This window comes from Nicotiana attenuata, chromosome 2, assembly GCF_001879085.1.
Source record: "Nicotiana attenuata strain UT chromosome 2, NIATTr2, whole genome shotgun sequence".
NCBI lineage: Eukaryota > Viridiplantae > Streptophyta > Magnoliopsida > Solanales > Solanaceae > Nicotiana > Nicotiana attenuata.
This window is the reverse complement of record NC_031990.1, coordinates 9,913,692-9,939,594: the sequence shown is the minus strand read 5'-3', so window position 1 is coordinate 9,939,594 and position 25,903 is coordinate 9,913,692. Positions and strand designations below refer to the sequence as shown.

The 25,903-nt window shown below is 42.6% G+C and overlaps 1 protein-coding gene across 1 annotated transcript; it reads left to right on the top strand.

The window, feature by feature from the left end:
• LOC109244094 lies at positions 22,802–25,062 on the top strand. The gene is made up of 2 exons (XM_019411130.1): positions 22,802–24,808; positions 24,914–25,062. Exon 1 carries the CDS (start codon positions 22,897–22,899, stop codon positions 24,691–24,693), a length of 1,797 nt encoding a protein of 598 aa, XP_019266675.1. The 5' UTR covers positions 22,802–22,896; the 3' UTR covers positions 24,694–24,808; positions 24,914–25,062.

The window sequence follows — 25,903 nt, the reverse complement described above, 5'->3', positions numbered from 1 at the left end:
TCAGGTTCCCTAACTGGTTCTTACAAGAAAGTTTGTTAGATCATCAAAACATAAGACAAGGGTATTTAAGATCTATCAGTTTCGCCTTTTTTGATGATGACAAACTTAAACATTTATAAGTTCTGAACTAGGGCATCAGAGAGCAAATCAAGGTGTTCCCCCTGAGGCAATGCCTTAAGTTACAATTACTAGTTCTTAATTAAGAACCAGTTCCCTCTGTATCACCAATTCCCCCTGTGTACTAGTTCAGAATTTTACGAACCAGTTCCCCCTGTGTCACCAGTTCCCCCCCCCCCCCCCCCCGCTTATGTCACCAGTTCCCCCTGTGTCCATTCCCCCTTTTGGCATCACTAAAAAGAATAAGAGTGCAAAGAAGTCCAGCATGCAAGCTAACTCATGCCACATATGTGCACACAATCATGAAAAAAATAGAGGACAAAGATGAAGTACTAGTTAAGATAAGAGAGGAGTTATATTAATAATTTTGAAACATTGGACTGGAAACACGGGAGCAGTAACAGTACATCCCAACCACACAAAGGAAAACAAAAACAAACTGCCAACCATCAACCATCAACACAAACAAACAAAAAGAAAATGATATCCAGAATACTGGTCACTGAAGAAAACTTAGGGGGCACTAGGAGGAAAATGCTTGGATGCTGCAGCAAGTGTTTGGAGAACAAGGTCTATTCGAGCGTTGCCCGACTTTTGCTCATTGAGCAGTTCAGTTTTTAGGTTCTCAACTTGTGCCCTGAGGTCAGCATTTTCTTGGGTTAAGCGAATCACTTCATCATTCGGAAAGGGAACCACTTGAGCTTGCTGGCCTTCCAGGATAGCATTCCTGGCCTTCAATCTACGTATCTCCTCAGCTGCACTGTTTTGGGCATTGATGAGCTGAGACACAGTTGAAGTGCTTCCTACACCCCCATACTTCTCAATACACTCACACTCTTCCAGGGTGGTATGTGAGAATGTCTGCTTACGGGTCCCTACTTTACTTGTTCCCAGTGGAACCTCAAAGTGTTTGAATACTTTTGTGAGCAAGAATCCATAGGGAAGGTCGTGATTGCCGTCCTTGAAATCAACCACTTTTTGCATATGCTCAATCATTATGGCAGGCAGAATCACAGGATGAAAACCGTCCAGTTGCTCCATTAGGAATAAATCAGATTTGGAAGCTACAGATCGGCGTTCTGCTCGTGGCAACAGAACTTTGTTAACCAGTTCAAACAACAACTGGTAGATAGGAAGGAGCGCTTTCTTATGAATCTGGTCCCCTTTCTGATTGGAATTGTCTTTCACCACTGCATTGCGGAAGTTGTATTGGCAAACATCTTGAACACTCTTTACTCCAACTGTAGGAACTTGCAAGATTTCCCCAAGAACTTTCACATCAAATACAATATCCACACCATTGACCAAGGCACAGACATGGTCAGTATCTACTGGAAACAAACTGGCAAAGAAACTCTAGACCTCCTTCTCATAAACTTTGGGAGCATCCACGTAGAAAAGATGTGTCCACTGTTGGAATTCCACCATTTCTAGGATTTGACGCATCCCGGCCATTTCTGAGATTGTGGGGTCAAACGTACGCCCCAACAGAACTTTCTGGTGTCTCAATCGTTCAGAACCCAGGCAAACCTCACTTCATGCTTTCTTTCCAGAACTAGGTTCTTCAGATGTTTCAGACATGCGTTTCCTATGCTTTTCTCCACTGACCTTACTTTTCCCTTTGGACTTGACAAGAACATCCTCACCACTCACTGCTTTCTCGATTTTAAACTTGGAAGTAGACCTTTTTTCCAAGGAAACAGAAGCTGCCCTATTTGATGACCGCTTTATGAGGGAACCTGGTTCCTCAGGAGTTCCTTCCTCCACCTCAACAACAGGGATCGTTTCATCCCCTATAGGTACACCATTTTTCANTGAGCAGTCCATTCAAGAATGCACATTTGACATCCATTTCGAACAAAGTGAATTCCATATGAGAAGCAAAGGCGATCAGAATTCTGATGGCTTCCATGCGAGCCACTAGAGCAAATGTTTCATCATAGTCAATCCCTTCCTCCTGATTGTAACCTTGAACCACTAATCTAGCCTTATTCCTTGTGGTAATTCCATGCTCATCCAGCTTGTTTCTGAACACCCACCTGGTTCCTATAATGGTTATATCTGGGGGTCTGGGAACCAGGTGCCAAACATTATTTCTCTCAAACTGATGCCGCTCATCTTGCATGGCTGTAATCCAATCTGTATCTTTTAGGGCTTCCTTGATGTTCTTGGGTTCTATCTGAGAGAGAAAGGCTGAGAAGGCAAGTGAATTTTTAGCTGGTTTGAACTCCAGAATCTAGAGGGGTGATTATGTTATCAATAGGGTGAGAGCTTTGATGTCTCCAGTTAGATGTCTGAGGTTCATTCTGAGAGGAGGACGGTATGTTTGACTGATTCTCTTCCATCCTTCCTTCAGATCCCAGAGGAGTTCCCTGAATTGCATCAACCAGTCTCTCTTCCGCTTCAGTGATTGTAATTGAGGTGCTTGGTTCTGTTGTTGATGAGACTGCGTTACCTTCATTTGACTCCTTCACTTGACTCATCAAGTCTGCCTTTCCATTTGTCATGTTAATGACTTCACCAGGAATAAGTGAGGGTTCTCCATCTTGATCTTTCTCAGTACTTTTCTCAATAGATGGATGGGATTCATCAAAAATAACATGGACACTTTCTTCAACGCATTGAGTGCGCTTGTTATAAATCTTGTAAGCCTTGCTTTGAGAAGAGTAGCCAAGAAATATCCCTTCGTCACTTTTAGCATCGAACTTACCAAGTTGATCCTTCCCATTGTTGAGAACATAGCATTTGCATCCAAATGTTCTTAGATACGTGAGCTTGGGTTTTTATGCGTTCAACAGTTCATATGGGGTCTTGTTCAAAATTGGCCTGATCATGCACCTGTTCACTAAGTAGCAGGCAGTATTGACAGCTTCAGCCCAAAAGTTCTTTGCAAGTCCACCGTCAATCAGCATTGTTCTTGCCATCTCTTCCAGAGTTCTGTTCTTTCTTTCTACTACTCCATTTTGCTGATGAGTTCTGGGAGCTGAGAAGTTGTGGGTGATGCCATTCTCATTGCAGAATTCATCAAATTTGACATTGTCAAATTCTGTCCCATGATCTGATCTAATGGATACCACTCTAGACTCCATCTTCACTTGAATTTTCTTCACAAAGGCCACAAATACTTCAACCGTTTCATCTTTTGTTCTGAGAAACAGAGTCCATGTGAATCTGGAATAGTCATCCACAATCACGAAAATGTATCTCTTTCTCCTCTGCTTGGCACCCTCATAGGTCCACAAAGATCCATGTGCAGGAGCTCAAGCGGCTTTGAGGTGCTTACATCTCCTTTTGACTTAAAGGAGGACTTTACATGTTTTCCTCTAGCACAGGCATCACAGACTTTTTGAGTTTTGAATTGTGACACAGGAAGACCATGAACCAGGTCCTTCTGAATTAGTTTATTCAGAAGGGAAAAGCTTGCGTGGCCCAGTCTTCTGTGCCATAGTTCCGCATCATCGTCAACCGCCTTCAGACAACTCAGATCACCACTCTGTAAGGATTCGAAATCAGCAACATAGATGTTCTTGTATCTTTTGGCCACCAGAACTATTTCACCAGTCACAAGGTTAGTGACTGTACATATTTTGGACATGAACTCCACCTTGTTCCCTTTAGCACAAATTTGAGAAACACTCAGAAGACTGTACTTAAGTCCATTACATAGTACACATTTTCAATAGAGTGAGTGAGTGACTTCCCAACTTTTCCAACTCCAAGAATGTATCCCTTTTTGCCATTGCCAAAGGATACACTCTCTCCCTGCAGGGCTTTTAGTGAAAGAAAGTATGTGGTGTTCCCAGTCATGTGTTTCGAACATCTACTACATGAACCATTGTTGACCACTTCCCTTCACTGTTCCCTGCACAAGAAAATTAGGAGTTAGTTTTAGGAACCCAAACAAGTTTGGGTCCCTTGTAGTAACCAAGAGGATGAATAAGAGCTCTTTTGGGCCATGCAGGTAATGTGCGCTTTCTGTGAGTGGAACCTGGTCCCTCTTTTGTGATCATAGTTTCAGCAGTCACTTTATCTTTTGGTACTGACTGATTCTTGGCCTGGACACCTTCCATGGAGTGCCCAGTGTTCCCACATTGAGTACAAGGCCAGTTATCAGATGCAGTGGCGCTCTTACTGTGAGGGTTGTTAGGATCTTTCTTCCTTGGGAACCCTGCTGCCCGTCCTTTTTCACTGTCATTAGTGAACAAGGCCGTGGTAGCTTCTACGGACCAGGTCCACTTTAGAGACTTTTCAAGATCATTCATTACTTTTTCTAGATTGGCTTGGAGGAGCTCGTTTTTCTCAATTTCAGCACTCATCCTACATCTCAAGGCCATCACCTCATCTTCAAGCTTAGAATATTCCTCACTCACATTTTCAAGCCTAGAATATTCCTCATTCACTATCTCCTTTCCTCTTTCAGAGCTTTCAAGGGCTTTTGTTTTATCAGAAATTGCAGCAACTAAGTCTTTTCTAATATGTTCAGATTCTTCTAGTTCTAAGAACAAGGAATCCCTATCCTCCGCAAGACTACAAAAAGCAGTAATTAACACATCAGCTAAGCACATGAGTTTTTTTGGAGAGTAGGATTTCAGATTTTTCTGAACATCCCTGAAGTTTACCTCTTCGTTGCCATTGTCTTCATCATTGTCTGATTGTGCCATCAAAGCAAGCATTGAGTCATATCCAATCTCCTCCCCTTCAACTGCCATCGTAGAACTATCATCATCATTAGATTTATCTTGTCTTACTTGTATAGTTCCATCATAAGCTATTTGCAAAGCCTCCTATATTTCCTTGGCAGTGTCACATGTAGAGATTCTGTCGTACTCGTTATGTTCCAAACCATATACCAGAATTTTCTTGGCACGAGCATTCTTCTTCATTACTTTCTTGTATGCTTCAGTGTATTCTCCGCTGGTCTTGATTGGAGCAAACGGACCATCGCAAATAATATCCCAAAGCTCGCAATCCTCAGCCATGATGAAATCATGCATTCTAGCTTTCCACCACCAATAATATTTTCCATCAAACTTGGGTGGGTGGTATATGGATTCGCCTTCTTTAAAATTTAGTGGAACCATCATGAGGATCCTTCCTAGGTGTTAACCTGATAGGAGGAACCTGCTCTGATACCAATTGTTAGTTTGTATGGGTCCACCAAATCGTAGAGTACCTGGTCTTCTACAAGTTTCTGCTGAGAGTACTTAATAAAGCAGTAAGTAAATGAGGCAGAGGATTTTCTACGTGAAAAAATCCTGCACAAGGGGATAAAAAAACCACGACCTACCTTGTAGGCTTTTAACTTCACTAACTTGTAATCTTACCTATTACAAGCCACTTTACAATACTCCCTATTGTAAAGACTTTAAGCTAACTTATGGTACCTTTACCACAATCCACTTTGTGACTATCTTAGTTACAAAGGATTTTTCTAACTTGTGGTGCTGTCACCACAAGCCACTTTGTAACCCTACGATTACAAAGACTTTTCTTTATGACTAAATCTAGCCACAACCTAAACTCAACGAGTCTGAGGATTTACAAGAGGATTCCTAATCAGCAAACTTCTAAGTAAGAGATTTAGGAGATATTGTAAGTGCAATAACAAGGTTACAACTCAACTAGGACAACAATAATCAATCGTTTAGGAACTGGTCCGTAGTGGCGTTCAACCTTGTTCTTCAAGCTTGAGAGAGTAATCTTTTCTGTTTTTGCTTGATGCTTGAGTAAGTGAAACTGAAACCCATTTGTGATGTTTTGTATAAAAGCCCCTTTGGTACAACTCGATCACATCACTTGAAATGATGTGAGTACTTTGTTTGGTTAGAGAATGAGTGGGCTGTCAGCATATTGCAGTGCGGCAGAAACAGTGCCAGCAGTCACTTCAGTTCCAGCTGTGTCCAAATGAATTTGTGCTGCTATATAGGAACCGCAGGAGCATCAGGTCCTTGTTTGGTTCCTAGCTCCTGTATGTGTAGCAATTCAACTTTTACTGGAGTCCATTGAAGTTTGCAGCAGTCCCAAGTAGGTCAGGTTCCCTAACTGGTTCTTACAAGAAAGTTTGTTAGATCATCAAAACGTAAGGCAAGAGTATTTAAGATCTATCAACATTTATCTACTTCAATTGATGAAAAACCATCATTAATCAATACTCGATCAAATTTTTCATGTCATTGTTTAGGTGCTTGCTTTAGCCCATACAAAGATTTTAGCAATTTACATACTTTGTTTTCTTGACTAGACATTATACAACCCTCAGGTTGCTCCATGTAAATTTCCACTTCCAAATCACCATTTAAAAATGCAGATTTAACATCCATTTGGTGAATAAAAAGTTTATAAATAGAAGCCAAGGCAAGTAAAACACGAATTGAGAAAATTCTAGTTACAGGAGCATAAGTATCAAAATAATCAACATTTTACTTTTGGGTAAAACCTTTTGCAACAAGTCTAGCTTTGTATTTATCAATGGAACCATCCGGATTGAGTTTCTTCTTAAAAATCCATTTACAACTAATGGGTTTAGCTCCCGGAGGTAAATTAACTAAAATTCAAGTTTTATTTTGTAAAATTTAATTTAATTCTACATCAATAGCTTCTTTCCAAAATGAGGCATTAGATGAAGAAATAGCTTCAGAATATGTTAAAGGATCATTATCCACAAGATAAGTATAAAAATCATTACCAAAAGATTTTTCTTTCCTTGGTCTTTTGCTTCTTCTTAAATCCTCACTTTCAAAATCATTTTGAATAATTGGAACATGTGAAATATTATCACTTGGAATAATATGAGCATCAAAAATTTTCTCAAATTTTAAAGGAAAAATATTTTCAAAAAATTCAGCATTTTTTGTTTCAACAATAGTATTGTTTTCAAGTACATCACTTTTGACTACTAAAAATCTATATGCTGCACTGTTTTCAGCATACCCAATAAAAATACAATCAGATGTTTTAGATCCATTTTTCTTTTCTTAGGATCGGGTAACATAACTTTAGCAAGGCACCCCCACACTTTAAAATATTTCAAATTAGGTGGATACCCTTTCCACAACTCATAAGGAGTTTTCCCCGTTTTCTTATAAGGAATTCTATTTTGTAAATGACAAGCAGATAAAATGGCTTCACCCCAAAGATTATCCGAAGCACCAGAACTAACAAGCATTCTATTCATCATTTCCTTTAAGGTCCTATTTTTTCTTTCCGCTACACCATTTGATTGTGGAGAATATGGCTGAGTTATCTCGTGAATTATGCCTTCTTTCTCACAATAATCATTCAACAAAATAAATTCACCACCTCTATCGGATCTAACACTTTTGATTTTCTTATCCAATTGATTTTCTACTTCAGATTTATAAATTATAAATTTATCAAAAGCTTCATCTTTATTTCTCAACAAATATCTAGAAAAATCGTCTATAAACGTCACATAATATTTTTTCCCTCCTCTAGTCATAGTTTGTTCCAAGTCTCCTAAATCAGTATGGATTAATCTTAATAATTCAGATTCTCTAAATACTAAAACACATGATTTCTTGGTTTGTTTAGCTTCGGCACAAACTTCACACTTATCAATATTAGAATAATTAATATTTGAAATGAGCCCTTCGAAATGAATTTTTTTAATATAAGATAAACTAACATGTCCTAGTCTAGCATTCCATAAATTAAAAGAATCAATCAAGTAAGCTGAAGTACTAGCATTTTCATTGATAACATTGAGTACAAATAATCCATGTGTCACGACCCCAGTTCGCCCACCGTGAACTATCGTGACGGCACCTAGTCTCTACGACTAGGTAAGCTCGACAAATGCGGAAAACAACTAATCTTGCAGAATAAATAATCAAAAGCCGAATAACTGAAAGAAATAGTATCTAAATGCTGCTTGGCATATACACACAATTTTTTTTCAAAACCTGATACACTATCCCAAAACCCGAAAACTCACGGATCCACAAGCTGAGAAAACACTACATAGCTCTAATCTCCGGAATGTCTAATCAAGAACATAAAGTACAGAAGGGCTAAATAGTAGATGCAGGAATAGAAAGAGACTCCTCGGTCTGCGGACGCGGCAGATATACCTCGAAGTCCCGTAGAATCGCCTCGCCTCAAGAATGATAAGCCTGAGTAGAGGTACCTGGATCTGCACATGAAAAACATGCGCAGGAAGGGCATGAGTACACCACAGCGGTACTCAGTAAGTGCCAAGCCTAACCTCGGTTGGGTAGTGACGAGGAAGGTCAGGGCCCTACTGAGGTTAAATAAGATAGTAGGTTTAACAGTGTGAAATAAACAGTGTAAATAAGTAACACAAGATATAAAGGACATCAACAACTATCACAGAGGCAAGTAAAACACAGTAAGAGAATACAGCTCAGCTCCAAGATAACAACCGGGGATCTCCCAGGATACCGTCCTGTAGTCCCCAAATGTAAATACCATATCCAGTGGATCTCCCGGGAGCAGTCCCGTAGTCCAACTCATAAATGTGCAGGGGGATCTCCCGAAATGCAATTTCGTAGTCCCAAAGTAAACATACAGGTGGGCTCCCGGGATACCGTCCCGTAGTCCCAAAGTAAAAGTACAGGGGAGCTCCCGGGATACCGTCCCATAGTCCCAAAGTAAATACGCAACAACAACACGAATTCAATTCAATCAATTTCATATCAAATGTGAAGCAGGTAATCCTAACCTAGCATGATTCACGTAATACAATTAAGGCAGTTAAGGCAAATAGAGCAATTTAGTCAAGTAGACATGCTTCTCTAGGCTACAGCAGGTTTAGTTTCCAAACAGTGTAAGCAAGAAAAGGAAGAACACAATTCAAGGCTATTTTTAATGAAAAACCGGATTTCCAACAATTTGCACAAGTACGCGCTCGTCACCTCACGTACGAAGCATTTCAATTACCACAATATCAATCCTAAGGGGAAAAGATCCCCCACACAAGGTTAGACAAGCCACTTACCTCGAACAAGTGCAAATCAACCTAAAACCACGCCTTTGCCACGAGTATCCGACTCCGAATGGCCAAAATCTATTTCATTAAATTTCATAATGTAAATAACACTTCAAGTAACTGATTCTATAATTAAATTCTAAGCTAATACGCGAAATTAGGTAAAATGACCAAAACGCCCCTCAGGCCCACGTCTCGGAATCAGATAAAATTTACATTTTCAGAACTCGTACTCTCACAAGTTCATACATACCAACAACACTTAAATCGGAGTCCAAATGACCCCTCAAATCCTCATTTAAAGGCCTCTTAAACTCAAGCCCTCATTACCCCTTTTTCCCAAATTTTTCATCACTAATTAGGTCTTTAGTCACATAAAAACGAGTTATGAAGTCAAAAATATTACCTCCAAGTGTTTCTCCTTTGTTTTTTTCAAAAGTCTCTCTCAAAAGCTTCAAACCCGGATGAAATGGTGAAAGAATGGCTCAATTTCGCAAAGGCAACTAAATATAGGTTCTGCCCAGCGATTCCCGCATTTGCGGCCCTGGGACCGCATCTGCGGTCCTGCTTCTGCGGAAATTACGTCGCATCTATGACTTTCATTTAACTGACAAGAAACCGCATCTGCGATTGCCCTTCAGCAGATGCGCCACCGCTTCTGCGGTATTCCTTCTGCATCTGCGGAACCTGAAGGAAAATCGAAAATCCGCTTCTGCGGCGCCGCTTCTGCGGTTCCCAAACCGCAGATGCAAAAATACCAGAAGCAGCAAAAATATTGCGGCTGCAACATTTCTCAAAACTCCCCGTCAACCACCCGAAATCATCCCGAGCACCCCTGGACCTCAACCAAAGGCACCAACAAGTCTAATACCACTCCCCAAACTTGTACCAATCCTTAAAACACCTAAAACAACATCGAAACCTCAAATTAACCATGAATTCAAGCCTAAGAACTCCAAATTTCTCAAAATACGCTTTCGATCAAAAAGTCTATCAAACCTCGTCCGAATGACCTGAAATTTTGCACACACGTCCCAAATGACATAACGGAACTACAACAACTCTCGGAATTCCATTCCGACCCTCGGATCAAAAACTCACTATCGAACCGGAAACTTCAAAATTTGACCTTTCGGCATTTCAAGCCTAAATTAGCTACGGACCTCCAAAACACAATCCGACTACGCCCCTAAACCCGAAATCACCTAACGGAGCTAACGGAACCCTCGGATTTCCATTTCGAGGCCGTCTTCACACTGTTCCGACTACGGTCAACTTTCTAACACTTATGCTCTCATTTAGGGACTAAGTGTCCCAAAACTCTTCGAAACTCAAAACCGAACGTCCCGGCAAATCAAAATAGCAGAAATAAACTTGGGGGAAGTAGTTAATAGGGGATCGGGGCGTAAATTCCAAAAATGACCGGCCGGGTCGTTACATCCTCCCACACTTAAACATTCATTCATCCTCGAACGAGCACAAAGACATACCTAAAGTAGTGAAAAGATGAGGGTACTGGCTGCGCATATCCTGCTCGATCTCCCAGGTCGCCTCCTCGGCCGGCTGACCCCGCCACTGAACCTTCACTGATGCAATGTTCTTTGACCTCAGCTTCCTAACCTGCCTGTCCAATATCACCACTGGCTCCTCAACATAAGATTGATCCTTCTCCAACTAGACTGAGCCGAAATCCAACACGTGCGATGGATCACCGTGATATCTCCGAAGCATCGAAACATGAAATACCGGTTGAACTCCTGCCAAGCTGGAAGGTAAGGCAAGTTCGTAAGCAACCTCCCTAACACGCCTCAATATCTCAAAAGGGCCTATAAACCTCGGGCTCAGCTTCCCCTTCTTCCCAAATCTCACAACGCCCTTCATAAGCGAAACCCAAAGCAGAACCCGCTCTCCAATCATATAGGAAACATCATGAACCTTCCGGTCCGCGTAACGCTTCTGTCTGGACTGGGCTGTACGGAGTCTATCCTGGATCACCTTGACTCTCTCCAAAGCATCCTGAACCAAGTCTGTTCCCAATAATCTAGCCTCACCTGGCTCGAACCAACCCACCGGAGATCTACATCGCCTACCATATAAGGCCTCGTACGGTGCCATCTGAATGCTGGACTGATAGCTGTTGTTGTAGGCAAACTCCGCCAATGGAAAGAATTGATCCCAAGAACCTCCAAACTCAATCACACACGCACGGAGCATATCCTCAAGAATCTGAATAGTGCACTCGGACTGTCCATCCGTTTGAGGGTGAAATGTTGTGCTCAACTCCACTCGAGTACCCAACTCCTGCTGTACGGCTCTCCAGAACCGCGATGTGAACTGAGTACCTCTGTCTGAAATGATCGAAACTGGAATGCCATGCAGACGGAAAATCTCCCGGATATAAATCTTTGCCAACCGCTCCGAGGAATAGGTAGTACACACAGGGATGAAATGCGTGGGCTTGGTCAGCCGATCCACAATAACCCAAATGGCATCGAACTTCTTCAATGTCCGTGGGAGCCCAGATACGAAGTCCATGGTGATCCTCTCCCACTTCCACTCCGGAATCTCTATCTGCTGAAGCAATCCACCCGGCCTCTGGTGCTCATACTTCACCTGCTGACAATTAAGGCACCGAGCTACAAACCCAACTATATCCTTCTTCATCCGCCTCCACCAGTAGTGCTGCCTCAAATCCTGATATATCTTGCGTCACCCGGATGAATGGAATACCGCGAACTGTGGGCTTCCTCTAGAATCAACTCCCGAAGCCCATCAACATTGAGTACACATACTCGACCCTGCATCCTCAATACCCCGTTAGCACCTAAAGTCACATCTCGAGCATCGCCATGTAACACTTTGTCCTTGAGGACAAGCAAATGAGGGTCATCAAACTAACGCTCCCGGATGCGGTCAAACAAGGAAGACCGAGAGACCACACAAGCTAGAACCCGACTGGGCTTCGAAAGATCCAATCTCACAAACTGGCTGGCTAAGGCCTGAACATCCATCGCCATAGCCTCTCTGCTGCTGGTAAGTAAGCCAAACTCCCCAAACTCTCTACCCGGCGGCTCAAAGCATCGGCCACCACATTGGCCTTGCCCGGGTGATACAAGATAGTGATGTCATAATCCTTCAGCAGCTCTAGCCATCTACTCTGGCGCAAATTAAGGTCCTTCTGCTTGAACAGATGCTGCAGACTCCGGTGATCAGTATATATCTCACAAGGCACACCGTACAAGTAATGACGCCAGATCTTCAAAGCATGAACAATGACAGCTAACTCAAGATCATGGACAGGATAATTCTTCTCATGTATCTTCAACTGTCTGGACGCATAGCCAATCACCCTACCGTCATGCATCAATACCGCTCCAAGGCCAACTCTTGAGGCATCACAATAGACAGTATAAGACCCCGAACCGGTAGGCAATATCAAAACTAGGGCTGTAGTCAAAGCTGTCTTAAGCTTCTGAAAGCTCTCCTCGCACTCTTCCGTCCACTGGAACGGAGCACCCTTTTGGGTTAGTCTGGTCATAGGTCCTGCAATAGATGAAAACCCCTGAACAAATCGACGGTAATAACCCGCCAAACCAAGAAAACTACGGATCTCTGTAGCTGAGGATGGTTTGGGCCAACTCTACACGACCTCCACTTTCTTCGGATCCACTTGAATACCCTCTCTCGAGACCACATGACCCAAAAACGCCACGGAGTCCAGCCAAAACTCACATTTTGAGAACTTAGCATACACCTTATTCTCTCTCAAGGTCTAGAGCACTGTCCTCAGGTGCTGCTCATGATCTCCCCGACTCCGGGAATATATCAAGATGTCATCAATAAAAATGATCACAAATGAATCAAGATATGGCCGGAAAACACTGTGCAGCAGATGCATGAAGGCTGCTGGGGCATTAGTCAGCCCAAATGACATAACAAGGAACTCGTAATGACCATACCGAGTCCTGAAGGCAGTCTTCGGGATATCTGGCTCCCGAATCTTCAACTGATGATAGCCCGAACGCAAGTCAATCTTAGAAAACACACAAGCACCCTACAACTGGTCGAACAAATCATCAATACGAGGCAAAGGATAGCGGTTCTTCACTGTCACCTTATTCAACTGGCGATAATCAATACACATGCGAATAGAACCATACTTCTTCTTCAAAAATAACACAGGAGCACCCCAATGCAATACACTGGGCCGAATGAAACCCTTATCAAGTAGTTCCTGCAATTGCTCCTTCAACTCCTTCAACTCAGGAGGAGCCATACGGTACGGAGGGATAGAGATGGGCTGAGTGCCCGGCAATAGATCAATGCCAAAATCAATGTCTCTATCGGGTGGCATGCCCGGAAGATCAGCTGGAAATACATCAGGGAAATCACGTACTACTGGGACTGAATCAACAGAATACTGGCATCTCTCACATAAGCTAAGTACGCATCACAACCTTTCTCAACCATACGCTGAGCCTTAAGGAAAGAAATAACTCTACTGGGAGTGTGACCTAAAGCACTCCTCCACTCAACACGCGGTACACCTGGCATGGCCAGTGTCACGGTTTTGGCGTGACAATCGAGAATAGCATAATGGGGTGACAACCAGTCCATGCCCAAGATAAGTTCAAAATCAACCATGCTGAGCAATAATAAGTTGGCTCTGGTCTCAAAACCACTAAGAATAACCAAACATGACCGGTAAATGCGGTCCGCAACAAGAGAATCTCCCACAGGAGTAGAAACATAAACTGGGGAACCCAAGGAATCCCAAATTACACCCAAATGCGGAGCAAAATAAGAAGACACATAAGAATAAGTGGAGCCTGGATCGAATAGAACCGATGCATCTCTGTGACAAACCAAGATAGTACCTGTAATGACAGAGTCGGAGATGACAGCCTCGGTGCGGGCTTGAAGAGCATAATATCTGGCCTGGCCTCCCCCTCGAGGGCGACCTCTACCTCCCCGACCTTCGCTTCTGGCTGGCTGGGTCGGTCGGGTGGCAACTGGTGCTGGGACCATAGCTTGAGAGCTCTGCGGGGCCTGCTGTGGCTGTGGAGTCTGCGGAGGTGCACCCCTTCTGAGTCTGGGGAAATCCCTCACCACATGGCGTGTGTCACCACACTCAAAACAAGCTCTCGTAGGACATGGCGACTGTGACCGGCTTGGGCCAGGTCTGCTGGATTGACCACTGGAAGCACCTGATAACTAGGGATTTTGACGCATTTTATACTCCTTCTTGCTCATGCTTTGATTAGAAATTCATACAAAATAGTCCCAAAAGGCTCATAAGTTGTGCTTGATTGCAGGTTTGATCAACAAAGTGACAAGATGTCAAAGATCACCTCAAAAGGAGTGAAACTTGCACAAGTGCCAAAGACAAGACAAGCTCGGGCAAAATAGGTCCAGTGCGACCGCACACCACTTTATGCGGTCCGCACTAGGAGATTCAGAGAGCAGGTATTCAGGCCAAAAGGCAATGCGGCCGCACTAGATTTAGTGCGGTCCGCACTGGAGTCCATGCGGCCGCAATACCATTCTGTGCGGTCCGCAGAGCTGAGATTCAGAGAAGTTGCAAGATGGAGCTTTCACGCCAATGCGGTCCGCAGTCCATTTTGTGCGGACCTTAACAGATTACAGAAGTCACCACGGCCGCAGTCCATTCTGTGCGGTCCGCGGAGCCTGAGTTCAGAGAGCTGGATTTTGAAGCCAAGAGTCCTAGTGCGGACCGCGGTCCATTTTGTGCGATCCGCACTAACCCCGCATGGGCATTTTTGTCTAGATTTTTCAGCCTAGTGTAAATAGCTTCTTTTTCCATTTTTAGGGTATCAGATATTGTAATTTAGCTGCTGCACTCGTGGGTTCGAGATTCTTAGCTATTTTGGGCACTTTTAGCTACTTTTTATCATTGAAACTTTGTGTTTAACTTAGTAATTAATTAATATGAGATTATCTTCATCTATTTCTTGTTTTTCTTCTTTAATTATGAGTAGCTAGACCCATAAGCTAGGGTTGTGGCCCAACCCTAGTGTGGGTAATTGATGGGTTTTGTATTTTAGGGCTAATTTGACTATGGGTGTTTGTTATTTGGGCCAATTTCATGATTAATTTCTGAATTAGTGGTTGCAAACACTAGTTTGTGTTGAGTTGACTTGAGCTCTTCTTGAGAAAGAGAGCCTAAGTCTCCGAAATTGGTCCAACAATGAATTGGGGCATACTCAAGAGATTGATATCCCCAATTAAAGGGTTAAACCTTGAGAGAGTAATACCCGAATTGAACCCTAGTTGCTTGTGCAAATTTGCATACCCAATTGGTCTTGAGAAAGCCAATTCGGGCAAAATCACTCGAACCAGGTGTGGAGTGGGTAACGTCGTGCAACGGTTATAACATACTCCCCAAATATGTCAAACGTGCTTTAGTTTCAAGTACCCGTCAATTGACCACCTAGGCAGTAGTCACTACCCTAGTGCCTTTTAAACCTATTTGAACAACTCGTAGCATTATAACTCTTAGCATAATTTAGATGCAATTACAAATTGTAGTTTGATAATAGTAGAAGTAAACAAAAACCCCAAAAATGAATAGAAGTGTAATTTGGAACACATACGCAATTCTACACTAGATAGATACTCGATTCCAAATTCTAGCTCTATGTGGATTTGATCCCGACCCTAAATCGAGTAAAAGCTGCTCCGACCCTCTCTCGCTACTTAAATAGTAGTGCGGAGTAGGACGTGATCACTTTTTGGCGCCGTTGCCGGGGAGCTAACGGTTTTGGCTATCTATTTAGTTAGATTTGTGTTTTGTTCTTCTTTCCTTCTTGTTACTAATTTGTGTGTGTAAATACTTTAGGTACCAAAATGGCTTTAAATGCTAGTGACCCTCTTGGAAATGTGAATATGGGGGAGGAGGTAGATGACATTGGAGAAGAAGAGGTGCCTCTTGTACCTCAAGGACAACATAGAGGCCGCCAGACCAATGCAAATGACAATGTTCCAGACCCTCCTCCACCACCTCCAAAAGCGGTTCCTCGAGTGCTCCCGAACCAAGGCTATACAAGTGCTATTGTCCCACCCAGAATCCGAGCAGGAAATTTTCAGATAACCAATGTGATGTTGACCTTACTTAAGTAGCGTGGGTATTTCACGGGCGCTGCGGATCAAAATGCCTACAAACATCTCAAGGGGTTCGTGGATACATGTTGGGGGAGCAAGCAGACGAATGTGTCCGAGGATGCTCTTAGGTTGAGGCTTTTCCCATTCTCACATCGGGCGAAAGCATTAGATTGGCTCGAGAGACTTCCCAACCATTCCATCACAACTTGGGATGAGTTGGAGGATAGGTTTATTGCTAAATTTTTCTCACCCGGGCACATGGCGGCACTTCGAGATGAGATATTGGCCTTCAAGCAAGAGCCCACGAAACCTTTGCATGAGATTTGGGAGAGATATAGAACTATGGTGAAGGAATGCCCCAACAATGACATGACGGAGAATATGTTGCAACAAACTTTCTACCGGGGCATCAACACTACAAATCAATGCATAGTGAATCAACTTGCTGGGGGTAATTTTATGAAATTGATGTATGATGAAGCTTGTGCCGTTTTTGACGAGATGGAGGATACATCCTCCGCATGGCAAAGTAGAGCCAATGTTCCTCGAGGTGACCCTACGGTTATTCATTTGCATAAGGAATTACATGACCATGGGTAAGCTATAGTGGAATTGACAACTACTATGAACCAATTGGCTAAGGCACAGTTGCAACAAGTCCAAAATCCTTGCCAAGTAAATGCCATAGAGGGTGTTAATATGCTTGTGAACAAGAGAAGGAAAAGAAGGCAACAAAACCAAGGGAATTCTGAGCAATTTGATGATGATTGTGATGGGTTTCAAAATGATGGCTATGATGAACAAAGTGAATAGGTTCAATATGTGAATAATTATCAAGGCCAATGGGGAAACTCTTCAAACCAACAACAGTGGAGACCTCAAGGCAATTGGGGCAATCAACAACAAAACAGTGGTAATTGGGGAACAACAACGAAAATAACAACTGGAGCAATCACAACAACAATCAAGGCAACCAAGGGAATTGGAATAGTAATAACAACAATTGGGGTGGCAACAATAATCAAGGTGGATGGAATAATGGAAACCAAGGAAACCGGGGGCAAGGCTTTCAAAGGCCCCCAATGTACCAACAACCGAACAATCCACCCCCATTTCCTTCTCAAGGTCCTAGTTCTTCCAACAATGATATGGGTAGAATTGAAATGATGTTCGATTAGATGATGAAGAAGAATTCGGATTCAGATGCATAGTTGGCTTCCCACAATACCTCTATCAGAAACTTGGAGGTGCAATTAGGCCAAATCTCTCAATCATTGAATACTCGCCCGAAGGGTGCTCTACCAAGTGATATGGTAATGAACCCAAAGGGTGGGAACAATTATGTTATGGCAGTTACAATAAGAAGTGGGAGAGGCGGTGATGTAAATGCCTCTAAGCAAAAGCAAGTTGTGGATGATGATGTTGAGTTGCAAGAAGATGAAGTTCCAGTGGTAGTTGAAGATGTGGTTGATGACAATATGAACAATGAAGTGAGGATTGACATTAATGAGGCCGAGGTGGAAACTCAAGATGCCGTGAACCCGTCTAGGGAACACGTGATTGACATGCCGGAGCCGGTTATGCCAAAAGCCAAGGCTCCTTTTCCAAGGCCACCTCCACCTTATCCTCAAAGGCTAGCCAAGCAAAAGAATGAGAATCAGTTTAAAAAGTTTATTGACATGATGAAGAGCCTATCTATCAATGTGCCTTTGGTAGAGGCTTTGGAGCAAATGCGTGGCTATGCCAAATTCATGAAAGATTTGGTTACAAAGAAAAGATCCATGGACTGCGAGACTATCAAGATGACCCACAAGTTAGTGCTATAGTGCATTCAATGGCTCCGAAGTTGTAGGATCCCGGTGCTTTCAAATCCCTTGCACTATTGGGAGTGCAGACTTTGCTAAAGCTTTGTGTGACCTAGGGGCTAGTATCAATTTGATGCCCTATTCAGTTTTCAAGACTTTGGGTATTGGGCCACCACGGCCAACTTCCATGAGATTGCAAATGACGGATAGATCAATGAAGCGACCACTGGGTATAGTTGACGATGTGCTTGTCCGGGTGGACAAATTTATCTTGCCAGCTGATTTTGTGATCTTGGATTGTGAGGTCGACTATGAAGTCCCGATCATATTGGGGAGAACTTTCCTTGCTACGGGGAAGGCTCTAGTTGATGTGGAAGCAGGGGAACTCACTTTCAGGGTGGGTGATGAAAAGGTAGTCTTTCATGTATGCAAGTCAATGAAGCAGCCCAATTGTACCGAAGTGTGCTCATTTGTGGATTTAGTCACGGTTGTGATAATTGATGATACCAGTGCAATGATCAATGTTGAGGACCCTTTGGAGGCCGTATTGTTAAATTTGGATGTCAATGATGATGCGGGCTGAGTGGAGTGCGTGAATGCTTTACATGGAATGGGCTCTTATTCTTATGAGCCTAGGAAACTTTCTTTGGATCTTGAAAATAGAAAGACGCCTCCAACAAAGCCTTCAATTGAGGAACCCCCGGTGTTGGAGTTGAAGCCATTACCTCCACACCTCAGGTATGAATTCTTGGGGTCTAATTCAACTTTACCAGTTATTCTTTCCTCTTGTCTTACGAACATGCAGGTAGATGCCACATTGGCGGTGCTCAAAAAGCGGAAAAAGGCAATTGGATTGACTCTAGCTGACATTCGGGGAATAAGCCCCGCTTTCTGCATGCACAAGATTATTCTGGAAGATGATGCAAAACCCTCCTTGGAACATCAAAGGAGGCTCAATGAGGCAATGCAAGAAGTGGTGAAAAAAGAGGTGATCAAGTGGTTAGATGCCGGCGTGGTGTATCCTATCTCTGACAGCTCATGGACTTCTCCGGTGCAATATGTGCCGAAGAAGGGTGGTATGACCGTGGTGACCAATGCTAATAATGAACTTATTCCAACCCGGACAGTGACCAGATGGAGGGTGTGCATGAACTACCGCAAGCTGAACAAGGTGACCAGCAAGGATCACTTCCCATGCCTTTCCTGGACCAGATGCTTGATCGCCTTGCTGGGCGTGCCTTCTATTGTTTCTTGGATGGTTATTCAGGGTACAATCAAATTTTGATAGCTCCCGAGGATCAGGAGAAGATAACCTTTACTTGTCCATATGACACCTTTGCTTTCTCTCGGATGCCCTTTGGGTTGTGCAATGCACCGGCAACATTCCAACGGTGTATGATGGCCATTTTCACCGATATGGTGGAAGATATATTAGAGGTGTTCATGGACGACTTCAGTGTGGTTGGTGATTCATTTGAAGAGTGTTTGCACAATTTGGATAGAGTTTTGGCCCGGTGTGAAGACACCAATCTTGTGCTAAATTGGGAAAAATGCCACTTCATGGTTGAGGAGGGCATAGTGTTGGGCCATAGAATTTCAAAGCATGGGATTGAAGTTGACAAAGCCAAGATAGAGGTGATTTCAAGGCTTCCTCCCCCCACTTCTGTCAAGGGGGTGAGGAGTTTTCTTGGGCATGCGAGTTTCTACCGGCGATTTATCAAGGACTTTTCGAAGGTAGTGAATCCTCTATGCAAGTTGCTAGAAAAGGATACAAAGTTCGTGTCTTATGAGAGATGTATGCAAGCCTTTGAACTTCTAAAGCATAAGTTGACCACCACCCGATCATTACTGCACCCAATTGGAGCTTGCCTTTCGAGCTCATGTGTGACGCGAGTGATGTTGCGGTTGGGGCAGTTTTGGGTCAAAGAGTGAACAAAATATTTCATCCAGTGTACTATGCGAGCAAGACTATGAACGAGGCTCAAAGAAACTACACGGTGACTGAGAAGGAATTGTTGGCTATTGTGTTCGCCATGGAGAAATTTCGGCCATATCTTATGGGAGCCAAAGTCATAGTGCACACCGATCATGCAGCTCTTAGATATTTGATGACAAAGAAAGACTCCAAAGCTAGACTGACGCGATGGGTCTTATTACTTCAAGAGTTTGATTTGGAGATAGTTGACCGAAAAGGTAGCGAAAACCAAGTGGGGGATCATTTGTCCCGCTTGGAGGAGGAAGGTAGGCCGTGTGATGGCCTATAGATTAATGATACATTCCCCGATGAGCAACTACTTTCTGTGTCGATGTGTGATATGCCATGGTTTGCGGACATTGCTAATTTCCTTGTGACTGGCATCATCCCGTGTGAGCTCTCTTCTAACCAAAGGAAGAAGCTCAAACGGGATAGTCTGGAATTCTATTGGGACGAGCCATACTTGTTCAATATTTGCACCAACGGAGTGATCCGGAGGTGTATACCCGAGGAGGAGCAATTTAGCATCCTAGAGGCTTGTCATTCCTCCCCCTATGGTGGCCATCATGGCGGGGCGAGGACGGGTTCGAAAGTTCTAAGTTGTGGTTTTTATTGGCCAACCTTGTTCAAAGATGCAAGTGATCTAGTAAAAAGGTGTGATCAATGTCAACGAGCGGGCGAGATTTCCAAGAAAGATGAGATGCCTCTAAACACCATTCTCGAAGTAGATATCTTTGATGTATGGGGTATCGATTTTATGGGCCCTTTTGTAAGCTCGTGCGGAAACACTTACATTCTAGTAGCGGTTGATTATGTCTCAAAATGGGTTAAAGTCGTGGCCTTGCCCATCAATGAAACTAGGTGTGTGGTGGCATTTCTGAAGAAGAGCAATTTCACAAGGTTTGGTACACCTCGGGCAATTATTAGTGATGGAGGATCGCATTTTTGTAATAGAGCTTTTGATGCCTTTCTTTCCCAAGTATGGTGTCAACCACAAAGTATCTACGCCTTATCATCCTCAAGCAAGTGTCCAGGTTGAAGTGTCTAACAGGGAGATCAAGAGCACTTTGTCCAAAACCGTCAGTGCCAATAGGACCGATTGGTCTAAAAAGTTGGATGATGCTCTATGGGCTTATCGGACCGCTTACAAGACTCCAATTGGTATGTCGCCGTACCGGTTGGTGTTTGGCAAAGCATGTCATCTACCAGTGGAGTTGGAGCATAAGGCCATGTAGGCCTTGAAGAAGTTGAATCTTGATTGGGACATAGCTGCTAATCTTCGGGTGGAGCAACTCAATGAGCTTGATGAATTTAGGTTCCATGCATACTCTAGTTCATCCCTATATAAGGATAAAATGAAATACCTTCATGACAAATATACTCGGGGCAAGGAGTTCAAGGTGGGAGATTTGGTGCTCTTATTCAATTCTCGACTAAGGTTGTTCCCGGGAAAGCTGAAGTCAAAGTGGAGCGGACCATTTGAAGTAGTGTGTGTGACCCCGTTTGGTGCTCTTGATTTGAAGAACAAAGGTGGGGAAGTTTTTAGAGTGAATGGGCATAGAGTCAAGCATTATTTGGGGAAGTTTGATGATAGCCATGTGGTAGTTGTTGTTCATTTCAAATGATTGGATGGTAACATGTGTCGTACCGCGACGTTAAATCAGGCGCTTCTTGGGAGGCAACCCATTTGTTTTTCTTCTTGTCTTTATTTGATTTTCATTGTAGTGTAGGATTGATTTTTGGGCTAACTGGTTGTGAGATGTTACAGGATTGAGTTGATGCAGTGCAGGACATAATTGAAAAAATGCACAGGTCTCTGAAGTTGCCAGTGCGGCCGCACTGGTAAAGGGTGATGTGATAACTTTCTGAAGTTTGCCACTGCGGCCGCACTGCATTTTGTGCGGTCCGCGGTGGACCACTGCGGCCACGGTCCATTTTGTGCGGACCGCAGTGGGTTGCTAATTTGAACTGGAATAATGCTGTGCAGTGCGGACTGCGGTCCATTTTGTGCGTTCCGCACTGGTTGGTGAGACTGGGTCAATTGCTGGAGGTTTAGGACTCAAGATCGAGTCTCCTCAGAAGCAAACAACATATGTCTAAACCAGTGTTTAGAAAGGCGCGCGCTTCGTCGCTTTAAGCGCGAAGCGACGCGACGCGACCTATTGTCGCTTCCAACACACTGAGGCGACTCGATCTGAGAAAGCGAGCGCTTCACAGGAGAAGGTGATGAAGCGACGAAGCGGATAAAGCGATGAAGCGATCGCTTTCTTTCCAAGAAAAGCGCGAGGGGTTCTTTTTACTTAAAAAAAAAAAAACTTTTGGGTCTGTTATTTTTATTAGACAAAACAGCCCTAAATCGACCAAAAACCCCTTCCCTTCGACAAAACAGAGTTTGACTCACAAAACCTAGGTTTTTTACCTGCTGAAGCTGAAATCCAAAAGCAGAGACGCCATTGCTGACGCTTTCTCTCTCGCTCGAGTTCTCCTTTCTCGCTCGCGACACTCGCCATTGCTGACCCAGGTAATTTCTTCTTCTCCTTTCTCTTTCTTCTTCTGTCTTTCAGTTCTTCTCGTTTTTTTTTTATTCTTCTTCTTCTTTCTTTCTTTCTTTCTCTGTTTCTCCGGTCCAGAATAGAGTAAGGACTAAGGAACAATTTTTTCTTCTTTTTCCTTTCATTTGTGTATTTTTTCAAGCATATACAATTAAATTATTATTATATTTTCAAGCATATAAAATTAAATTATTATTATATTTTCAGCATATAAATTAATTATATATATGTATTAGTTTTAGTTTATGTGATTTTTTAAATGTATATTTCAGTTTATATAATTAATTATTATATATATTATATGTATTTTCAGTTTATTGATTATGTTTTTTCTTATATCTTAATAGGGATATTAAAATGTCTCAAAGTTCGAAAGAGAAAGACCCGGCTTGGAGCTATGGTGAGAGAGTTAATGAGAAGAATACAAATGTTGTATGCAAGTTTTGCAACAAGATTACAACGGGTGGCATTTATCGCTTTAAATACCATCTAATTGGTGGCGATAGAAACGTCACAAGTTGTCCGAAATGTCCACCGGAGGTGAGGGAAGAAATAAAGAACTTTGTTGAGAAGAAGAAGGAGCAAAAAAATCAAATGGTTCATCAACCAATGGTGACCAATCTTGATGATGATGATGATGATGATTATATTGAAGAATTGTCACTTCCAACAAAACGGGGAAGAGATGGGTCAAGCCATGGATCATCGACTAAAGGTCCTATCGATTGCTACTTCTCAAAGAAGCCGGGAGCAAAGGGCGGTGGAAAAGATGTACAAAAAATTGCTAAAGACATTTTGAGGGATCGTGCAGTTAGAGCTTTTGCACGATGGGTCTATGATGCTGGGCTCCCCTTCAATTGTGTCAACTATGACACTTTTGGAGACTTTATTGAGGTCGTTGGTCAATACGGACCTGGAATGAAGCCTCCCACTTACCATGAAATAAGAGGTCCTTATCTAAATAAGGAAGTGGAGGAGACTAATAAAATTGTTGAGGAGCATAAAGTTGTGTGGAACAAGTACGGCTGCTCCATTATGATGGACAAGTGGACGGCAAGAACGGGGAAAATGATTATTAATGTGTTGGTGAATTCTCCCCGGGGAAGTTTGTTTCTTGAGTCCATTGATGCTAGTGACTCATCCACCGACCACATCAAAATGTTCACCTTGTTTCAGAACACTATCGAAAAGATTGGTCCAAGCAAAGTTGTTCAAGTGGTCACTGATAATGCAAGTGAAAATGTGAAAGCGGGTGGCATGATTGAAGGAGCGTACAAGAATGTCTATTGGACTCCATGTGCGGCTCATTGTATCAACTTGATGTTCGGGGATATTTTCAAGGAAAGACCCTTCTCTACAGTTTTTGGCCAGGGCGTTAGATTACATTCTTATATTTGTCAGCGGCCCTTGTTATTGAATATGATGAGAAGATTCACCATGCAAAAAAATTTGGTGAAACCGGGCAAGACAAGGTTCGCCACTGCTTTCTTGACTTTGCGTAGTCTCCACTGTCAAAAAGACAATTTGAGAAAGATGGTCACTTCAGAGGAATGGAGCAGGAGTAAATTTGCAAAGGAAAGTGCGGGGAAAGAGGTTGCACGCATTATTCTTTCTTATTCTTTTTGGAATAATGTCCTTCATGCTCTTAAAATTGGTGGCCCTTTGGTTAAAGTACTCCGTTTGGTAGATGGGGAGGCAAAACCATCAATGGGCTACCTCTATGAAGCTATGGATAGGGCCAAGGAGACTATTCAAGCATCATTCAGTGATGAGCAAAAATATGCAAAGGTCTTTCAGATCATTGATGCAAGATGGGATGAGCAACTTCATAGACCTTTGCATGCAGTTGGACTTATTCTGAACCCATCACTCTTTTATGAGCAGCATGAGAAGAATTCATTGGCTAAAGAAGTGTGGACAGGATTCCATCAGGTTGTTATCAAGTTGAACCCAGATGAAGACTTGCAAGAAAAGATAGTAGATCAGCTTGCTACTTACAAGGCAGCTGAAGGACTTTTTAAGCTTAGACTTGCTATTAAACAAAGAACGACGAAGTCGCCAGGTGACCAAGTGTTTCTATATTTTATAAATCTAACTTCAACGTATTTTTTATACTTATTAACTCTTGAATATTTTTTTGACTTCTATAGTTGAATGGTAGGACCAATATGGTGTAGAGACTCCGGAGTTACAGACTTTCGCCATCAAAGTTCTAAGCTTAACTTGTAGCTCATCCGGATGTGAAAGGAACTGGAGTGTTTTTGAACACGTGAGAAATAAAAAGAATTATTTCGTGTTTTGAGATAAAGTAGATTATATCTCAATTGTCCAAACTCCTACTAAATACTAATTAGTTGACACATCTTTTTTGCAGATTCATACAAAGAAAAGGAATCGACTAACCTTGAAGCGCCTCCATAATCTAGTGTTTATAAAATACAATAGAGCATTGAGGCGTCGGTACAACCACCGCAATATAATTGATCCAATTCTTTTGGACAATATTGATGAGGCTAATGAGTGGCTAACCAGAGTCCCCGAAAATTGTGAAGATGAAGAAGTATTTGAAGGCGACTCCGATTTCACTTGGGGTGATGTTGCGGTTGGTAGTGGAGTTGGGGAGAATCCTTATGGTTTAAGGAGATATACTCCAAGTTCAAGCTCTATTAGGAAGGGAAAAAGTGTGGCTACTACAAGTCGATCCCTATCCCTAATTGATGAAGAGGAAAGTGATCATGAAGAGGAGGGGGAAGAAGAAGATGACGAGCAATATGAAGATACTAGAGGAATTCAAGATTTTGACAATCTTGAAGAAGAAGAGTAGGAATAAGATGTTGATTGACTTCTAGTAATTTAGTAGCTTTGATTTTGCTTGTCCTATGGTTTGTGGATGATTTGGTGGTACCTAGTACCTAATTTTAAGTATTTAAATTGATGTTTTTGATTATTTATAATTTTACATTATGTTTTTTAAGAATTGCGCTTCACTTTAATAAAGCGTGCGCTTCGCTTTGCGCTTCGCTTTTGAAGCGAGGCGAGCCCTTGTCGCTTTTTTGCGCTTTGCGCTCTCAAAAACACTGGTCTAAACCTTTCCTTCATAGAAATAAACCAGGCTCCAAATTACAAGGTTTAAAACCTTATTTCACAAGATATCAAACATTAAACTAACTGAGGCCAAAATTTAAACAAAACTAATAGGCAAAATCAACTATCCTCAACGTGAGTTTATGATCACATTTCACAGGACAACCAAATCTCAAAATAAACACATCACAATGCTTTTAGATAACAGACTACATATTATTCACTTCGTCACTAACCTATACTTGTCATGATGACTGGTTCTACATGAGATTATTACCAA

What these genes read in the sequence shown, in the direction of transcription:
- LOC109244094 (XM_019411130.1), top strand. Translation starts at nt 22,897, where the DNA reads ATGTCTCAAAGTTCGAAAGAGAAAGACCCGGCTTGGAGCTATGGTGAG.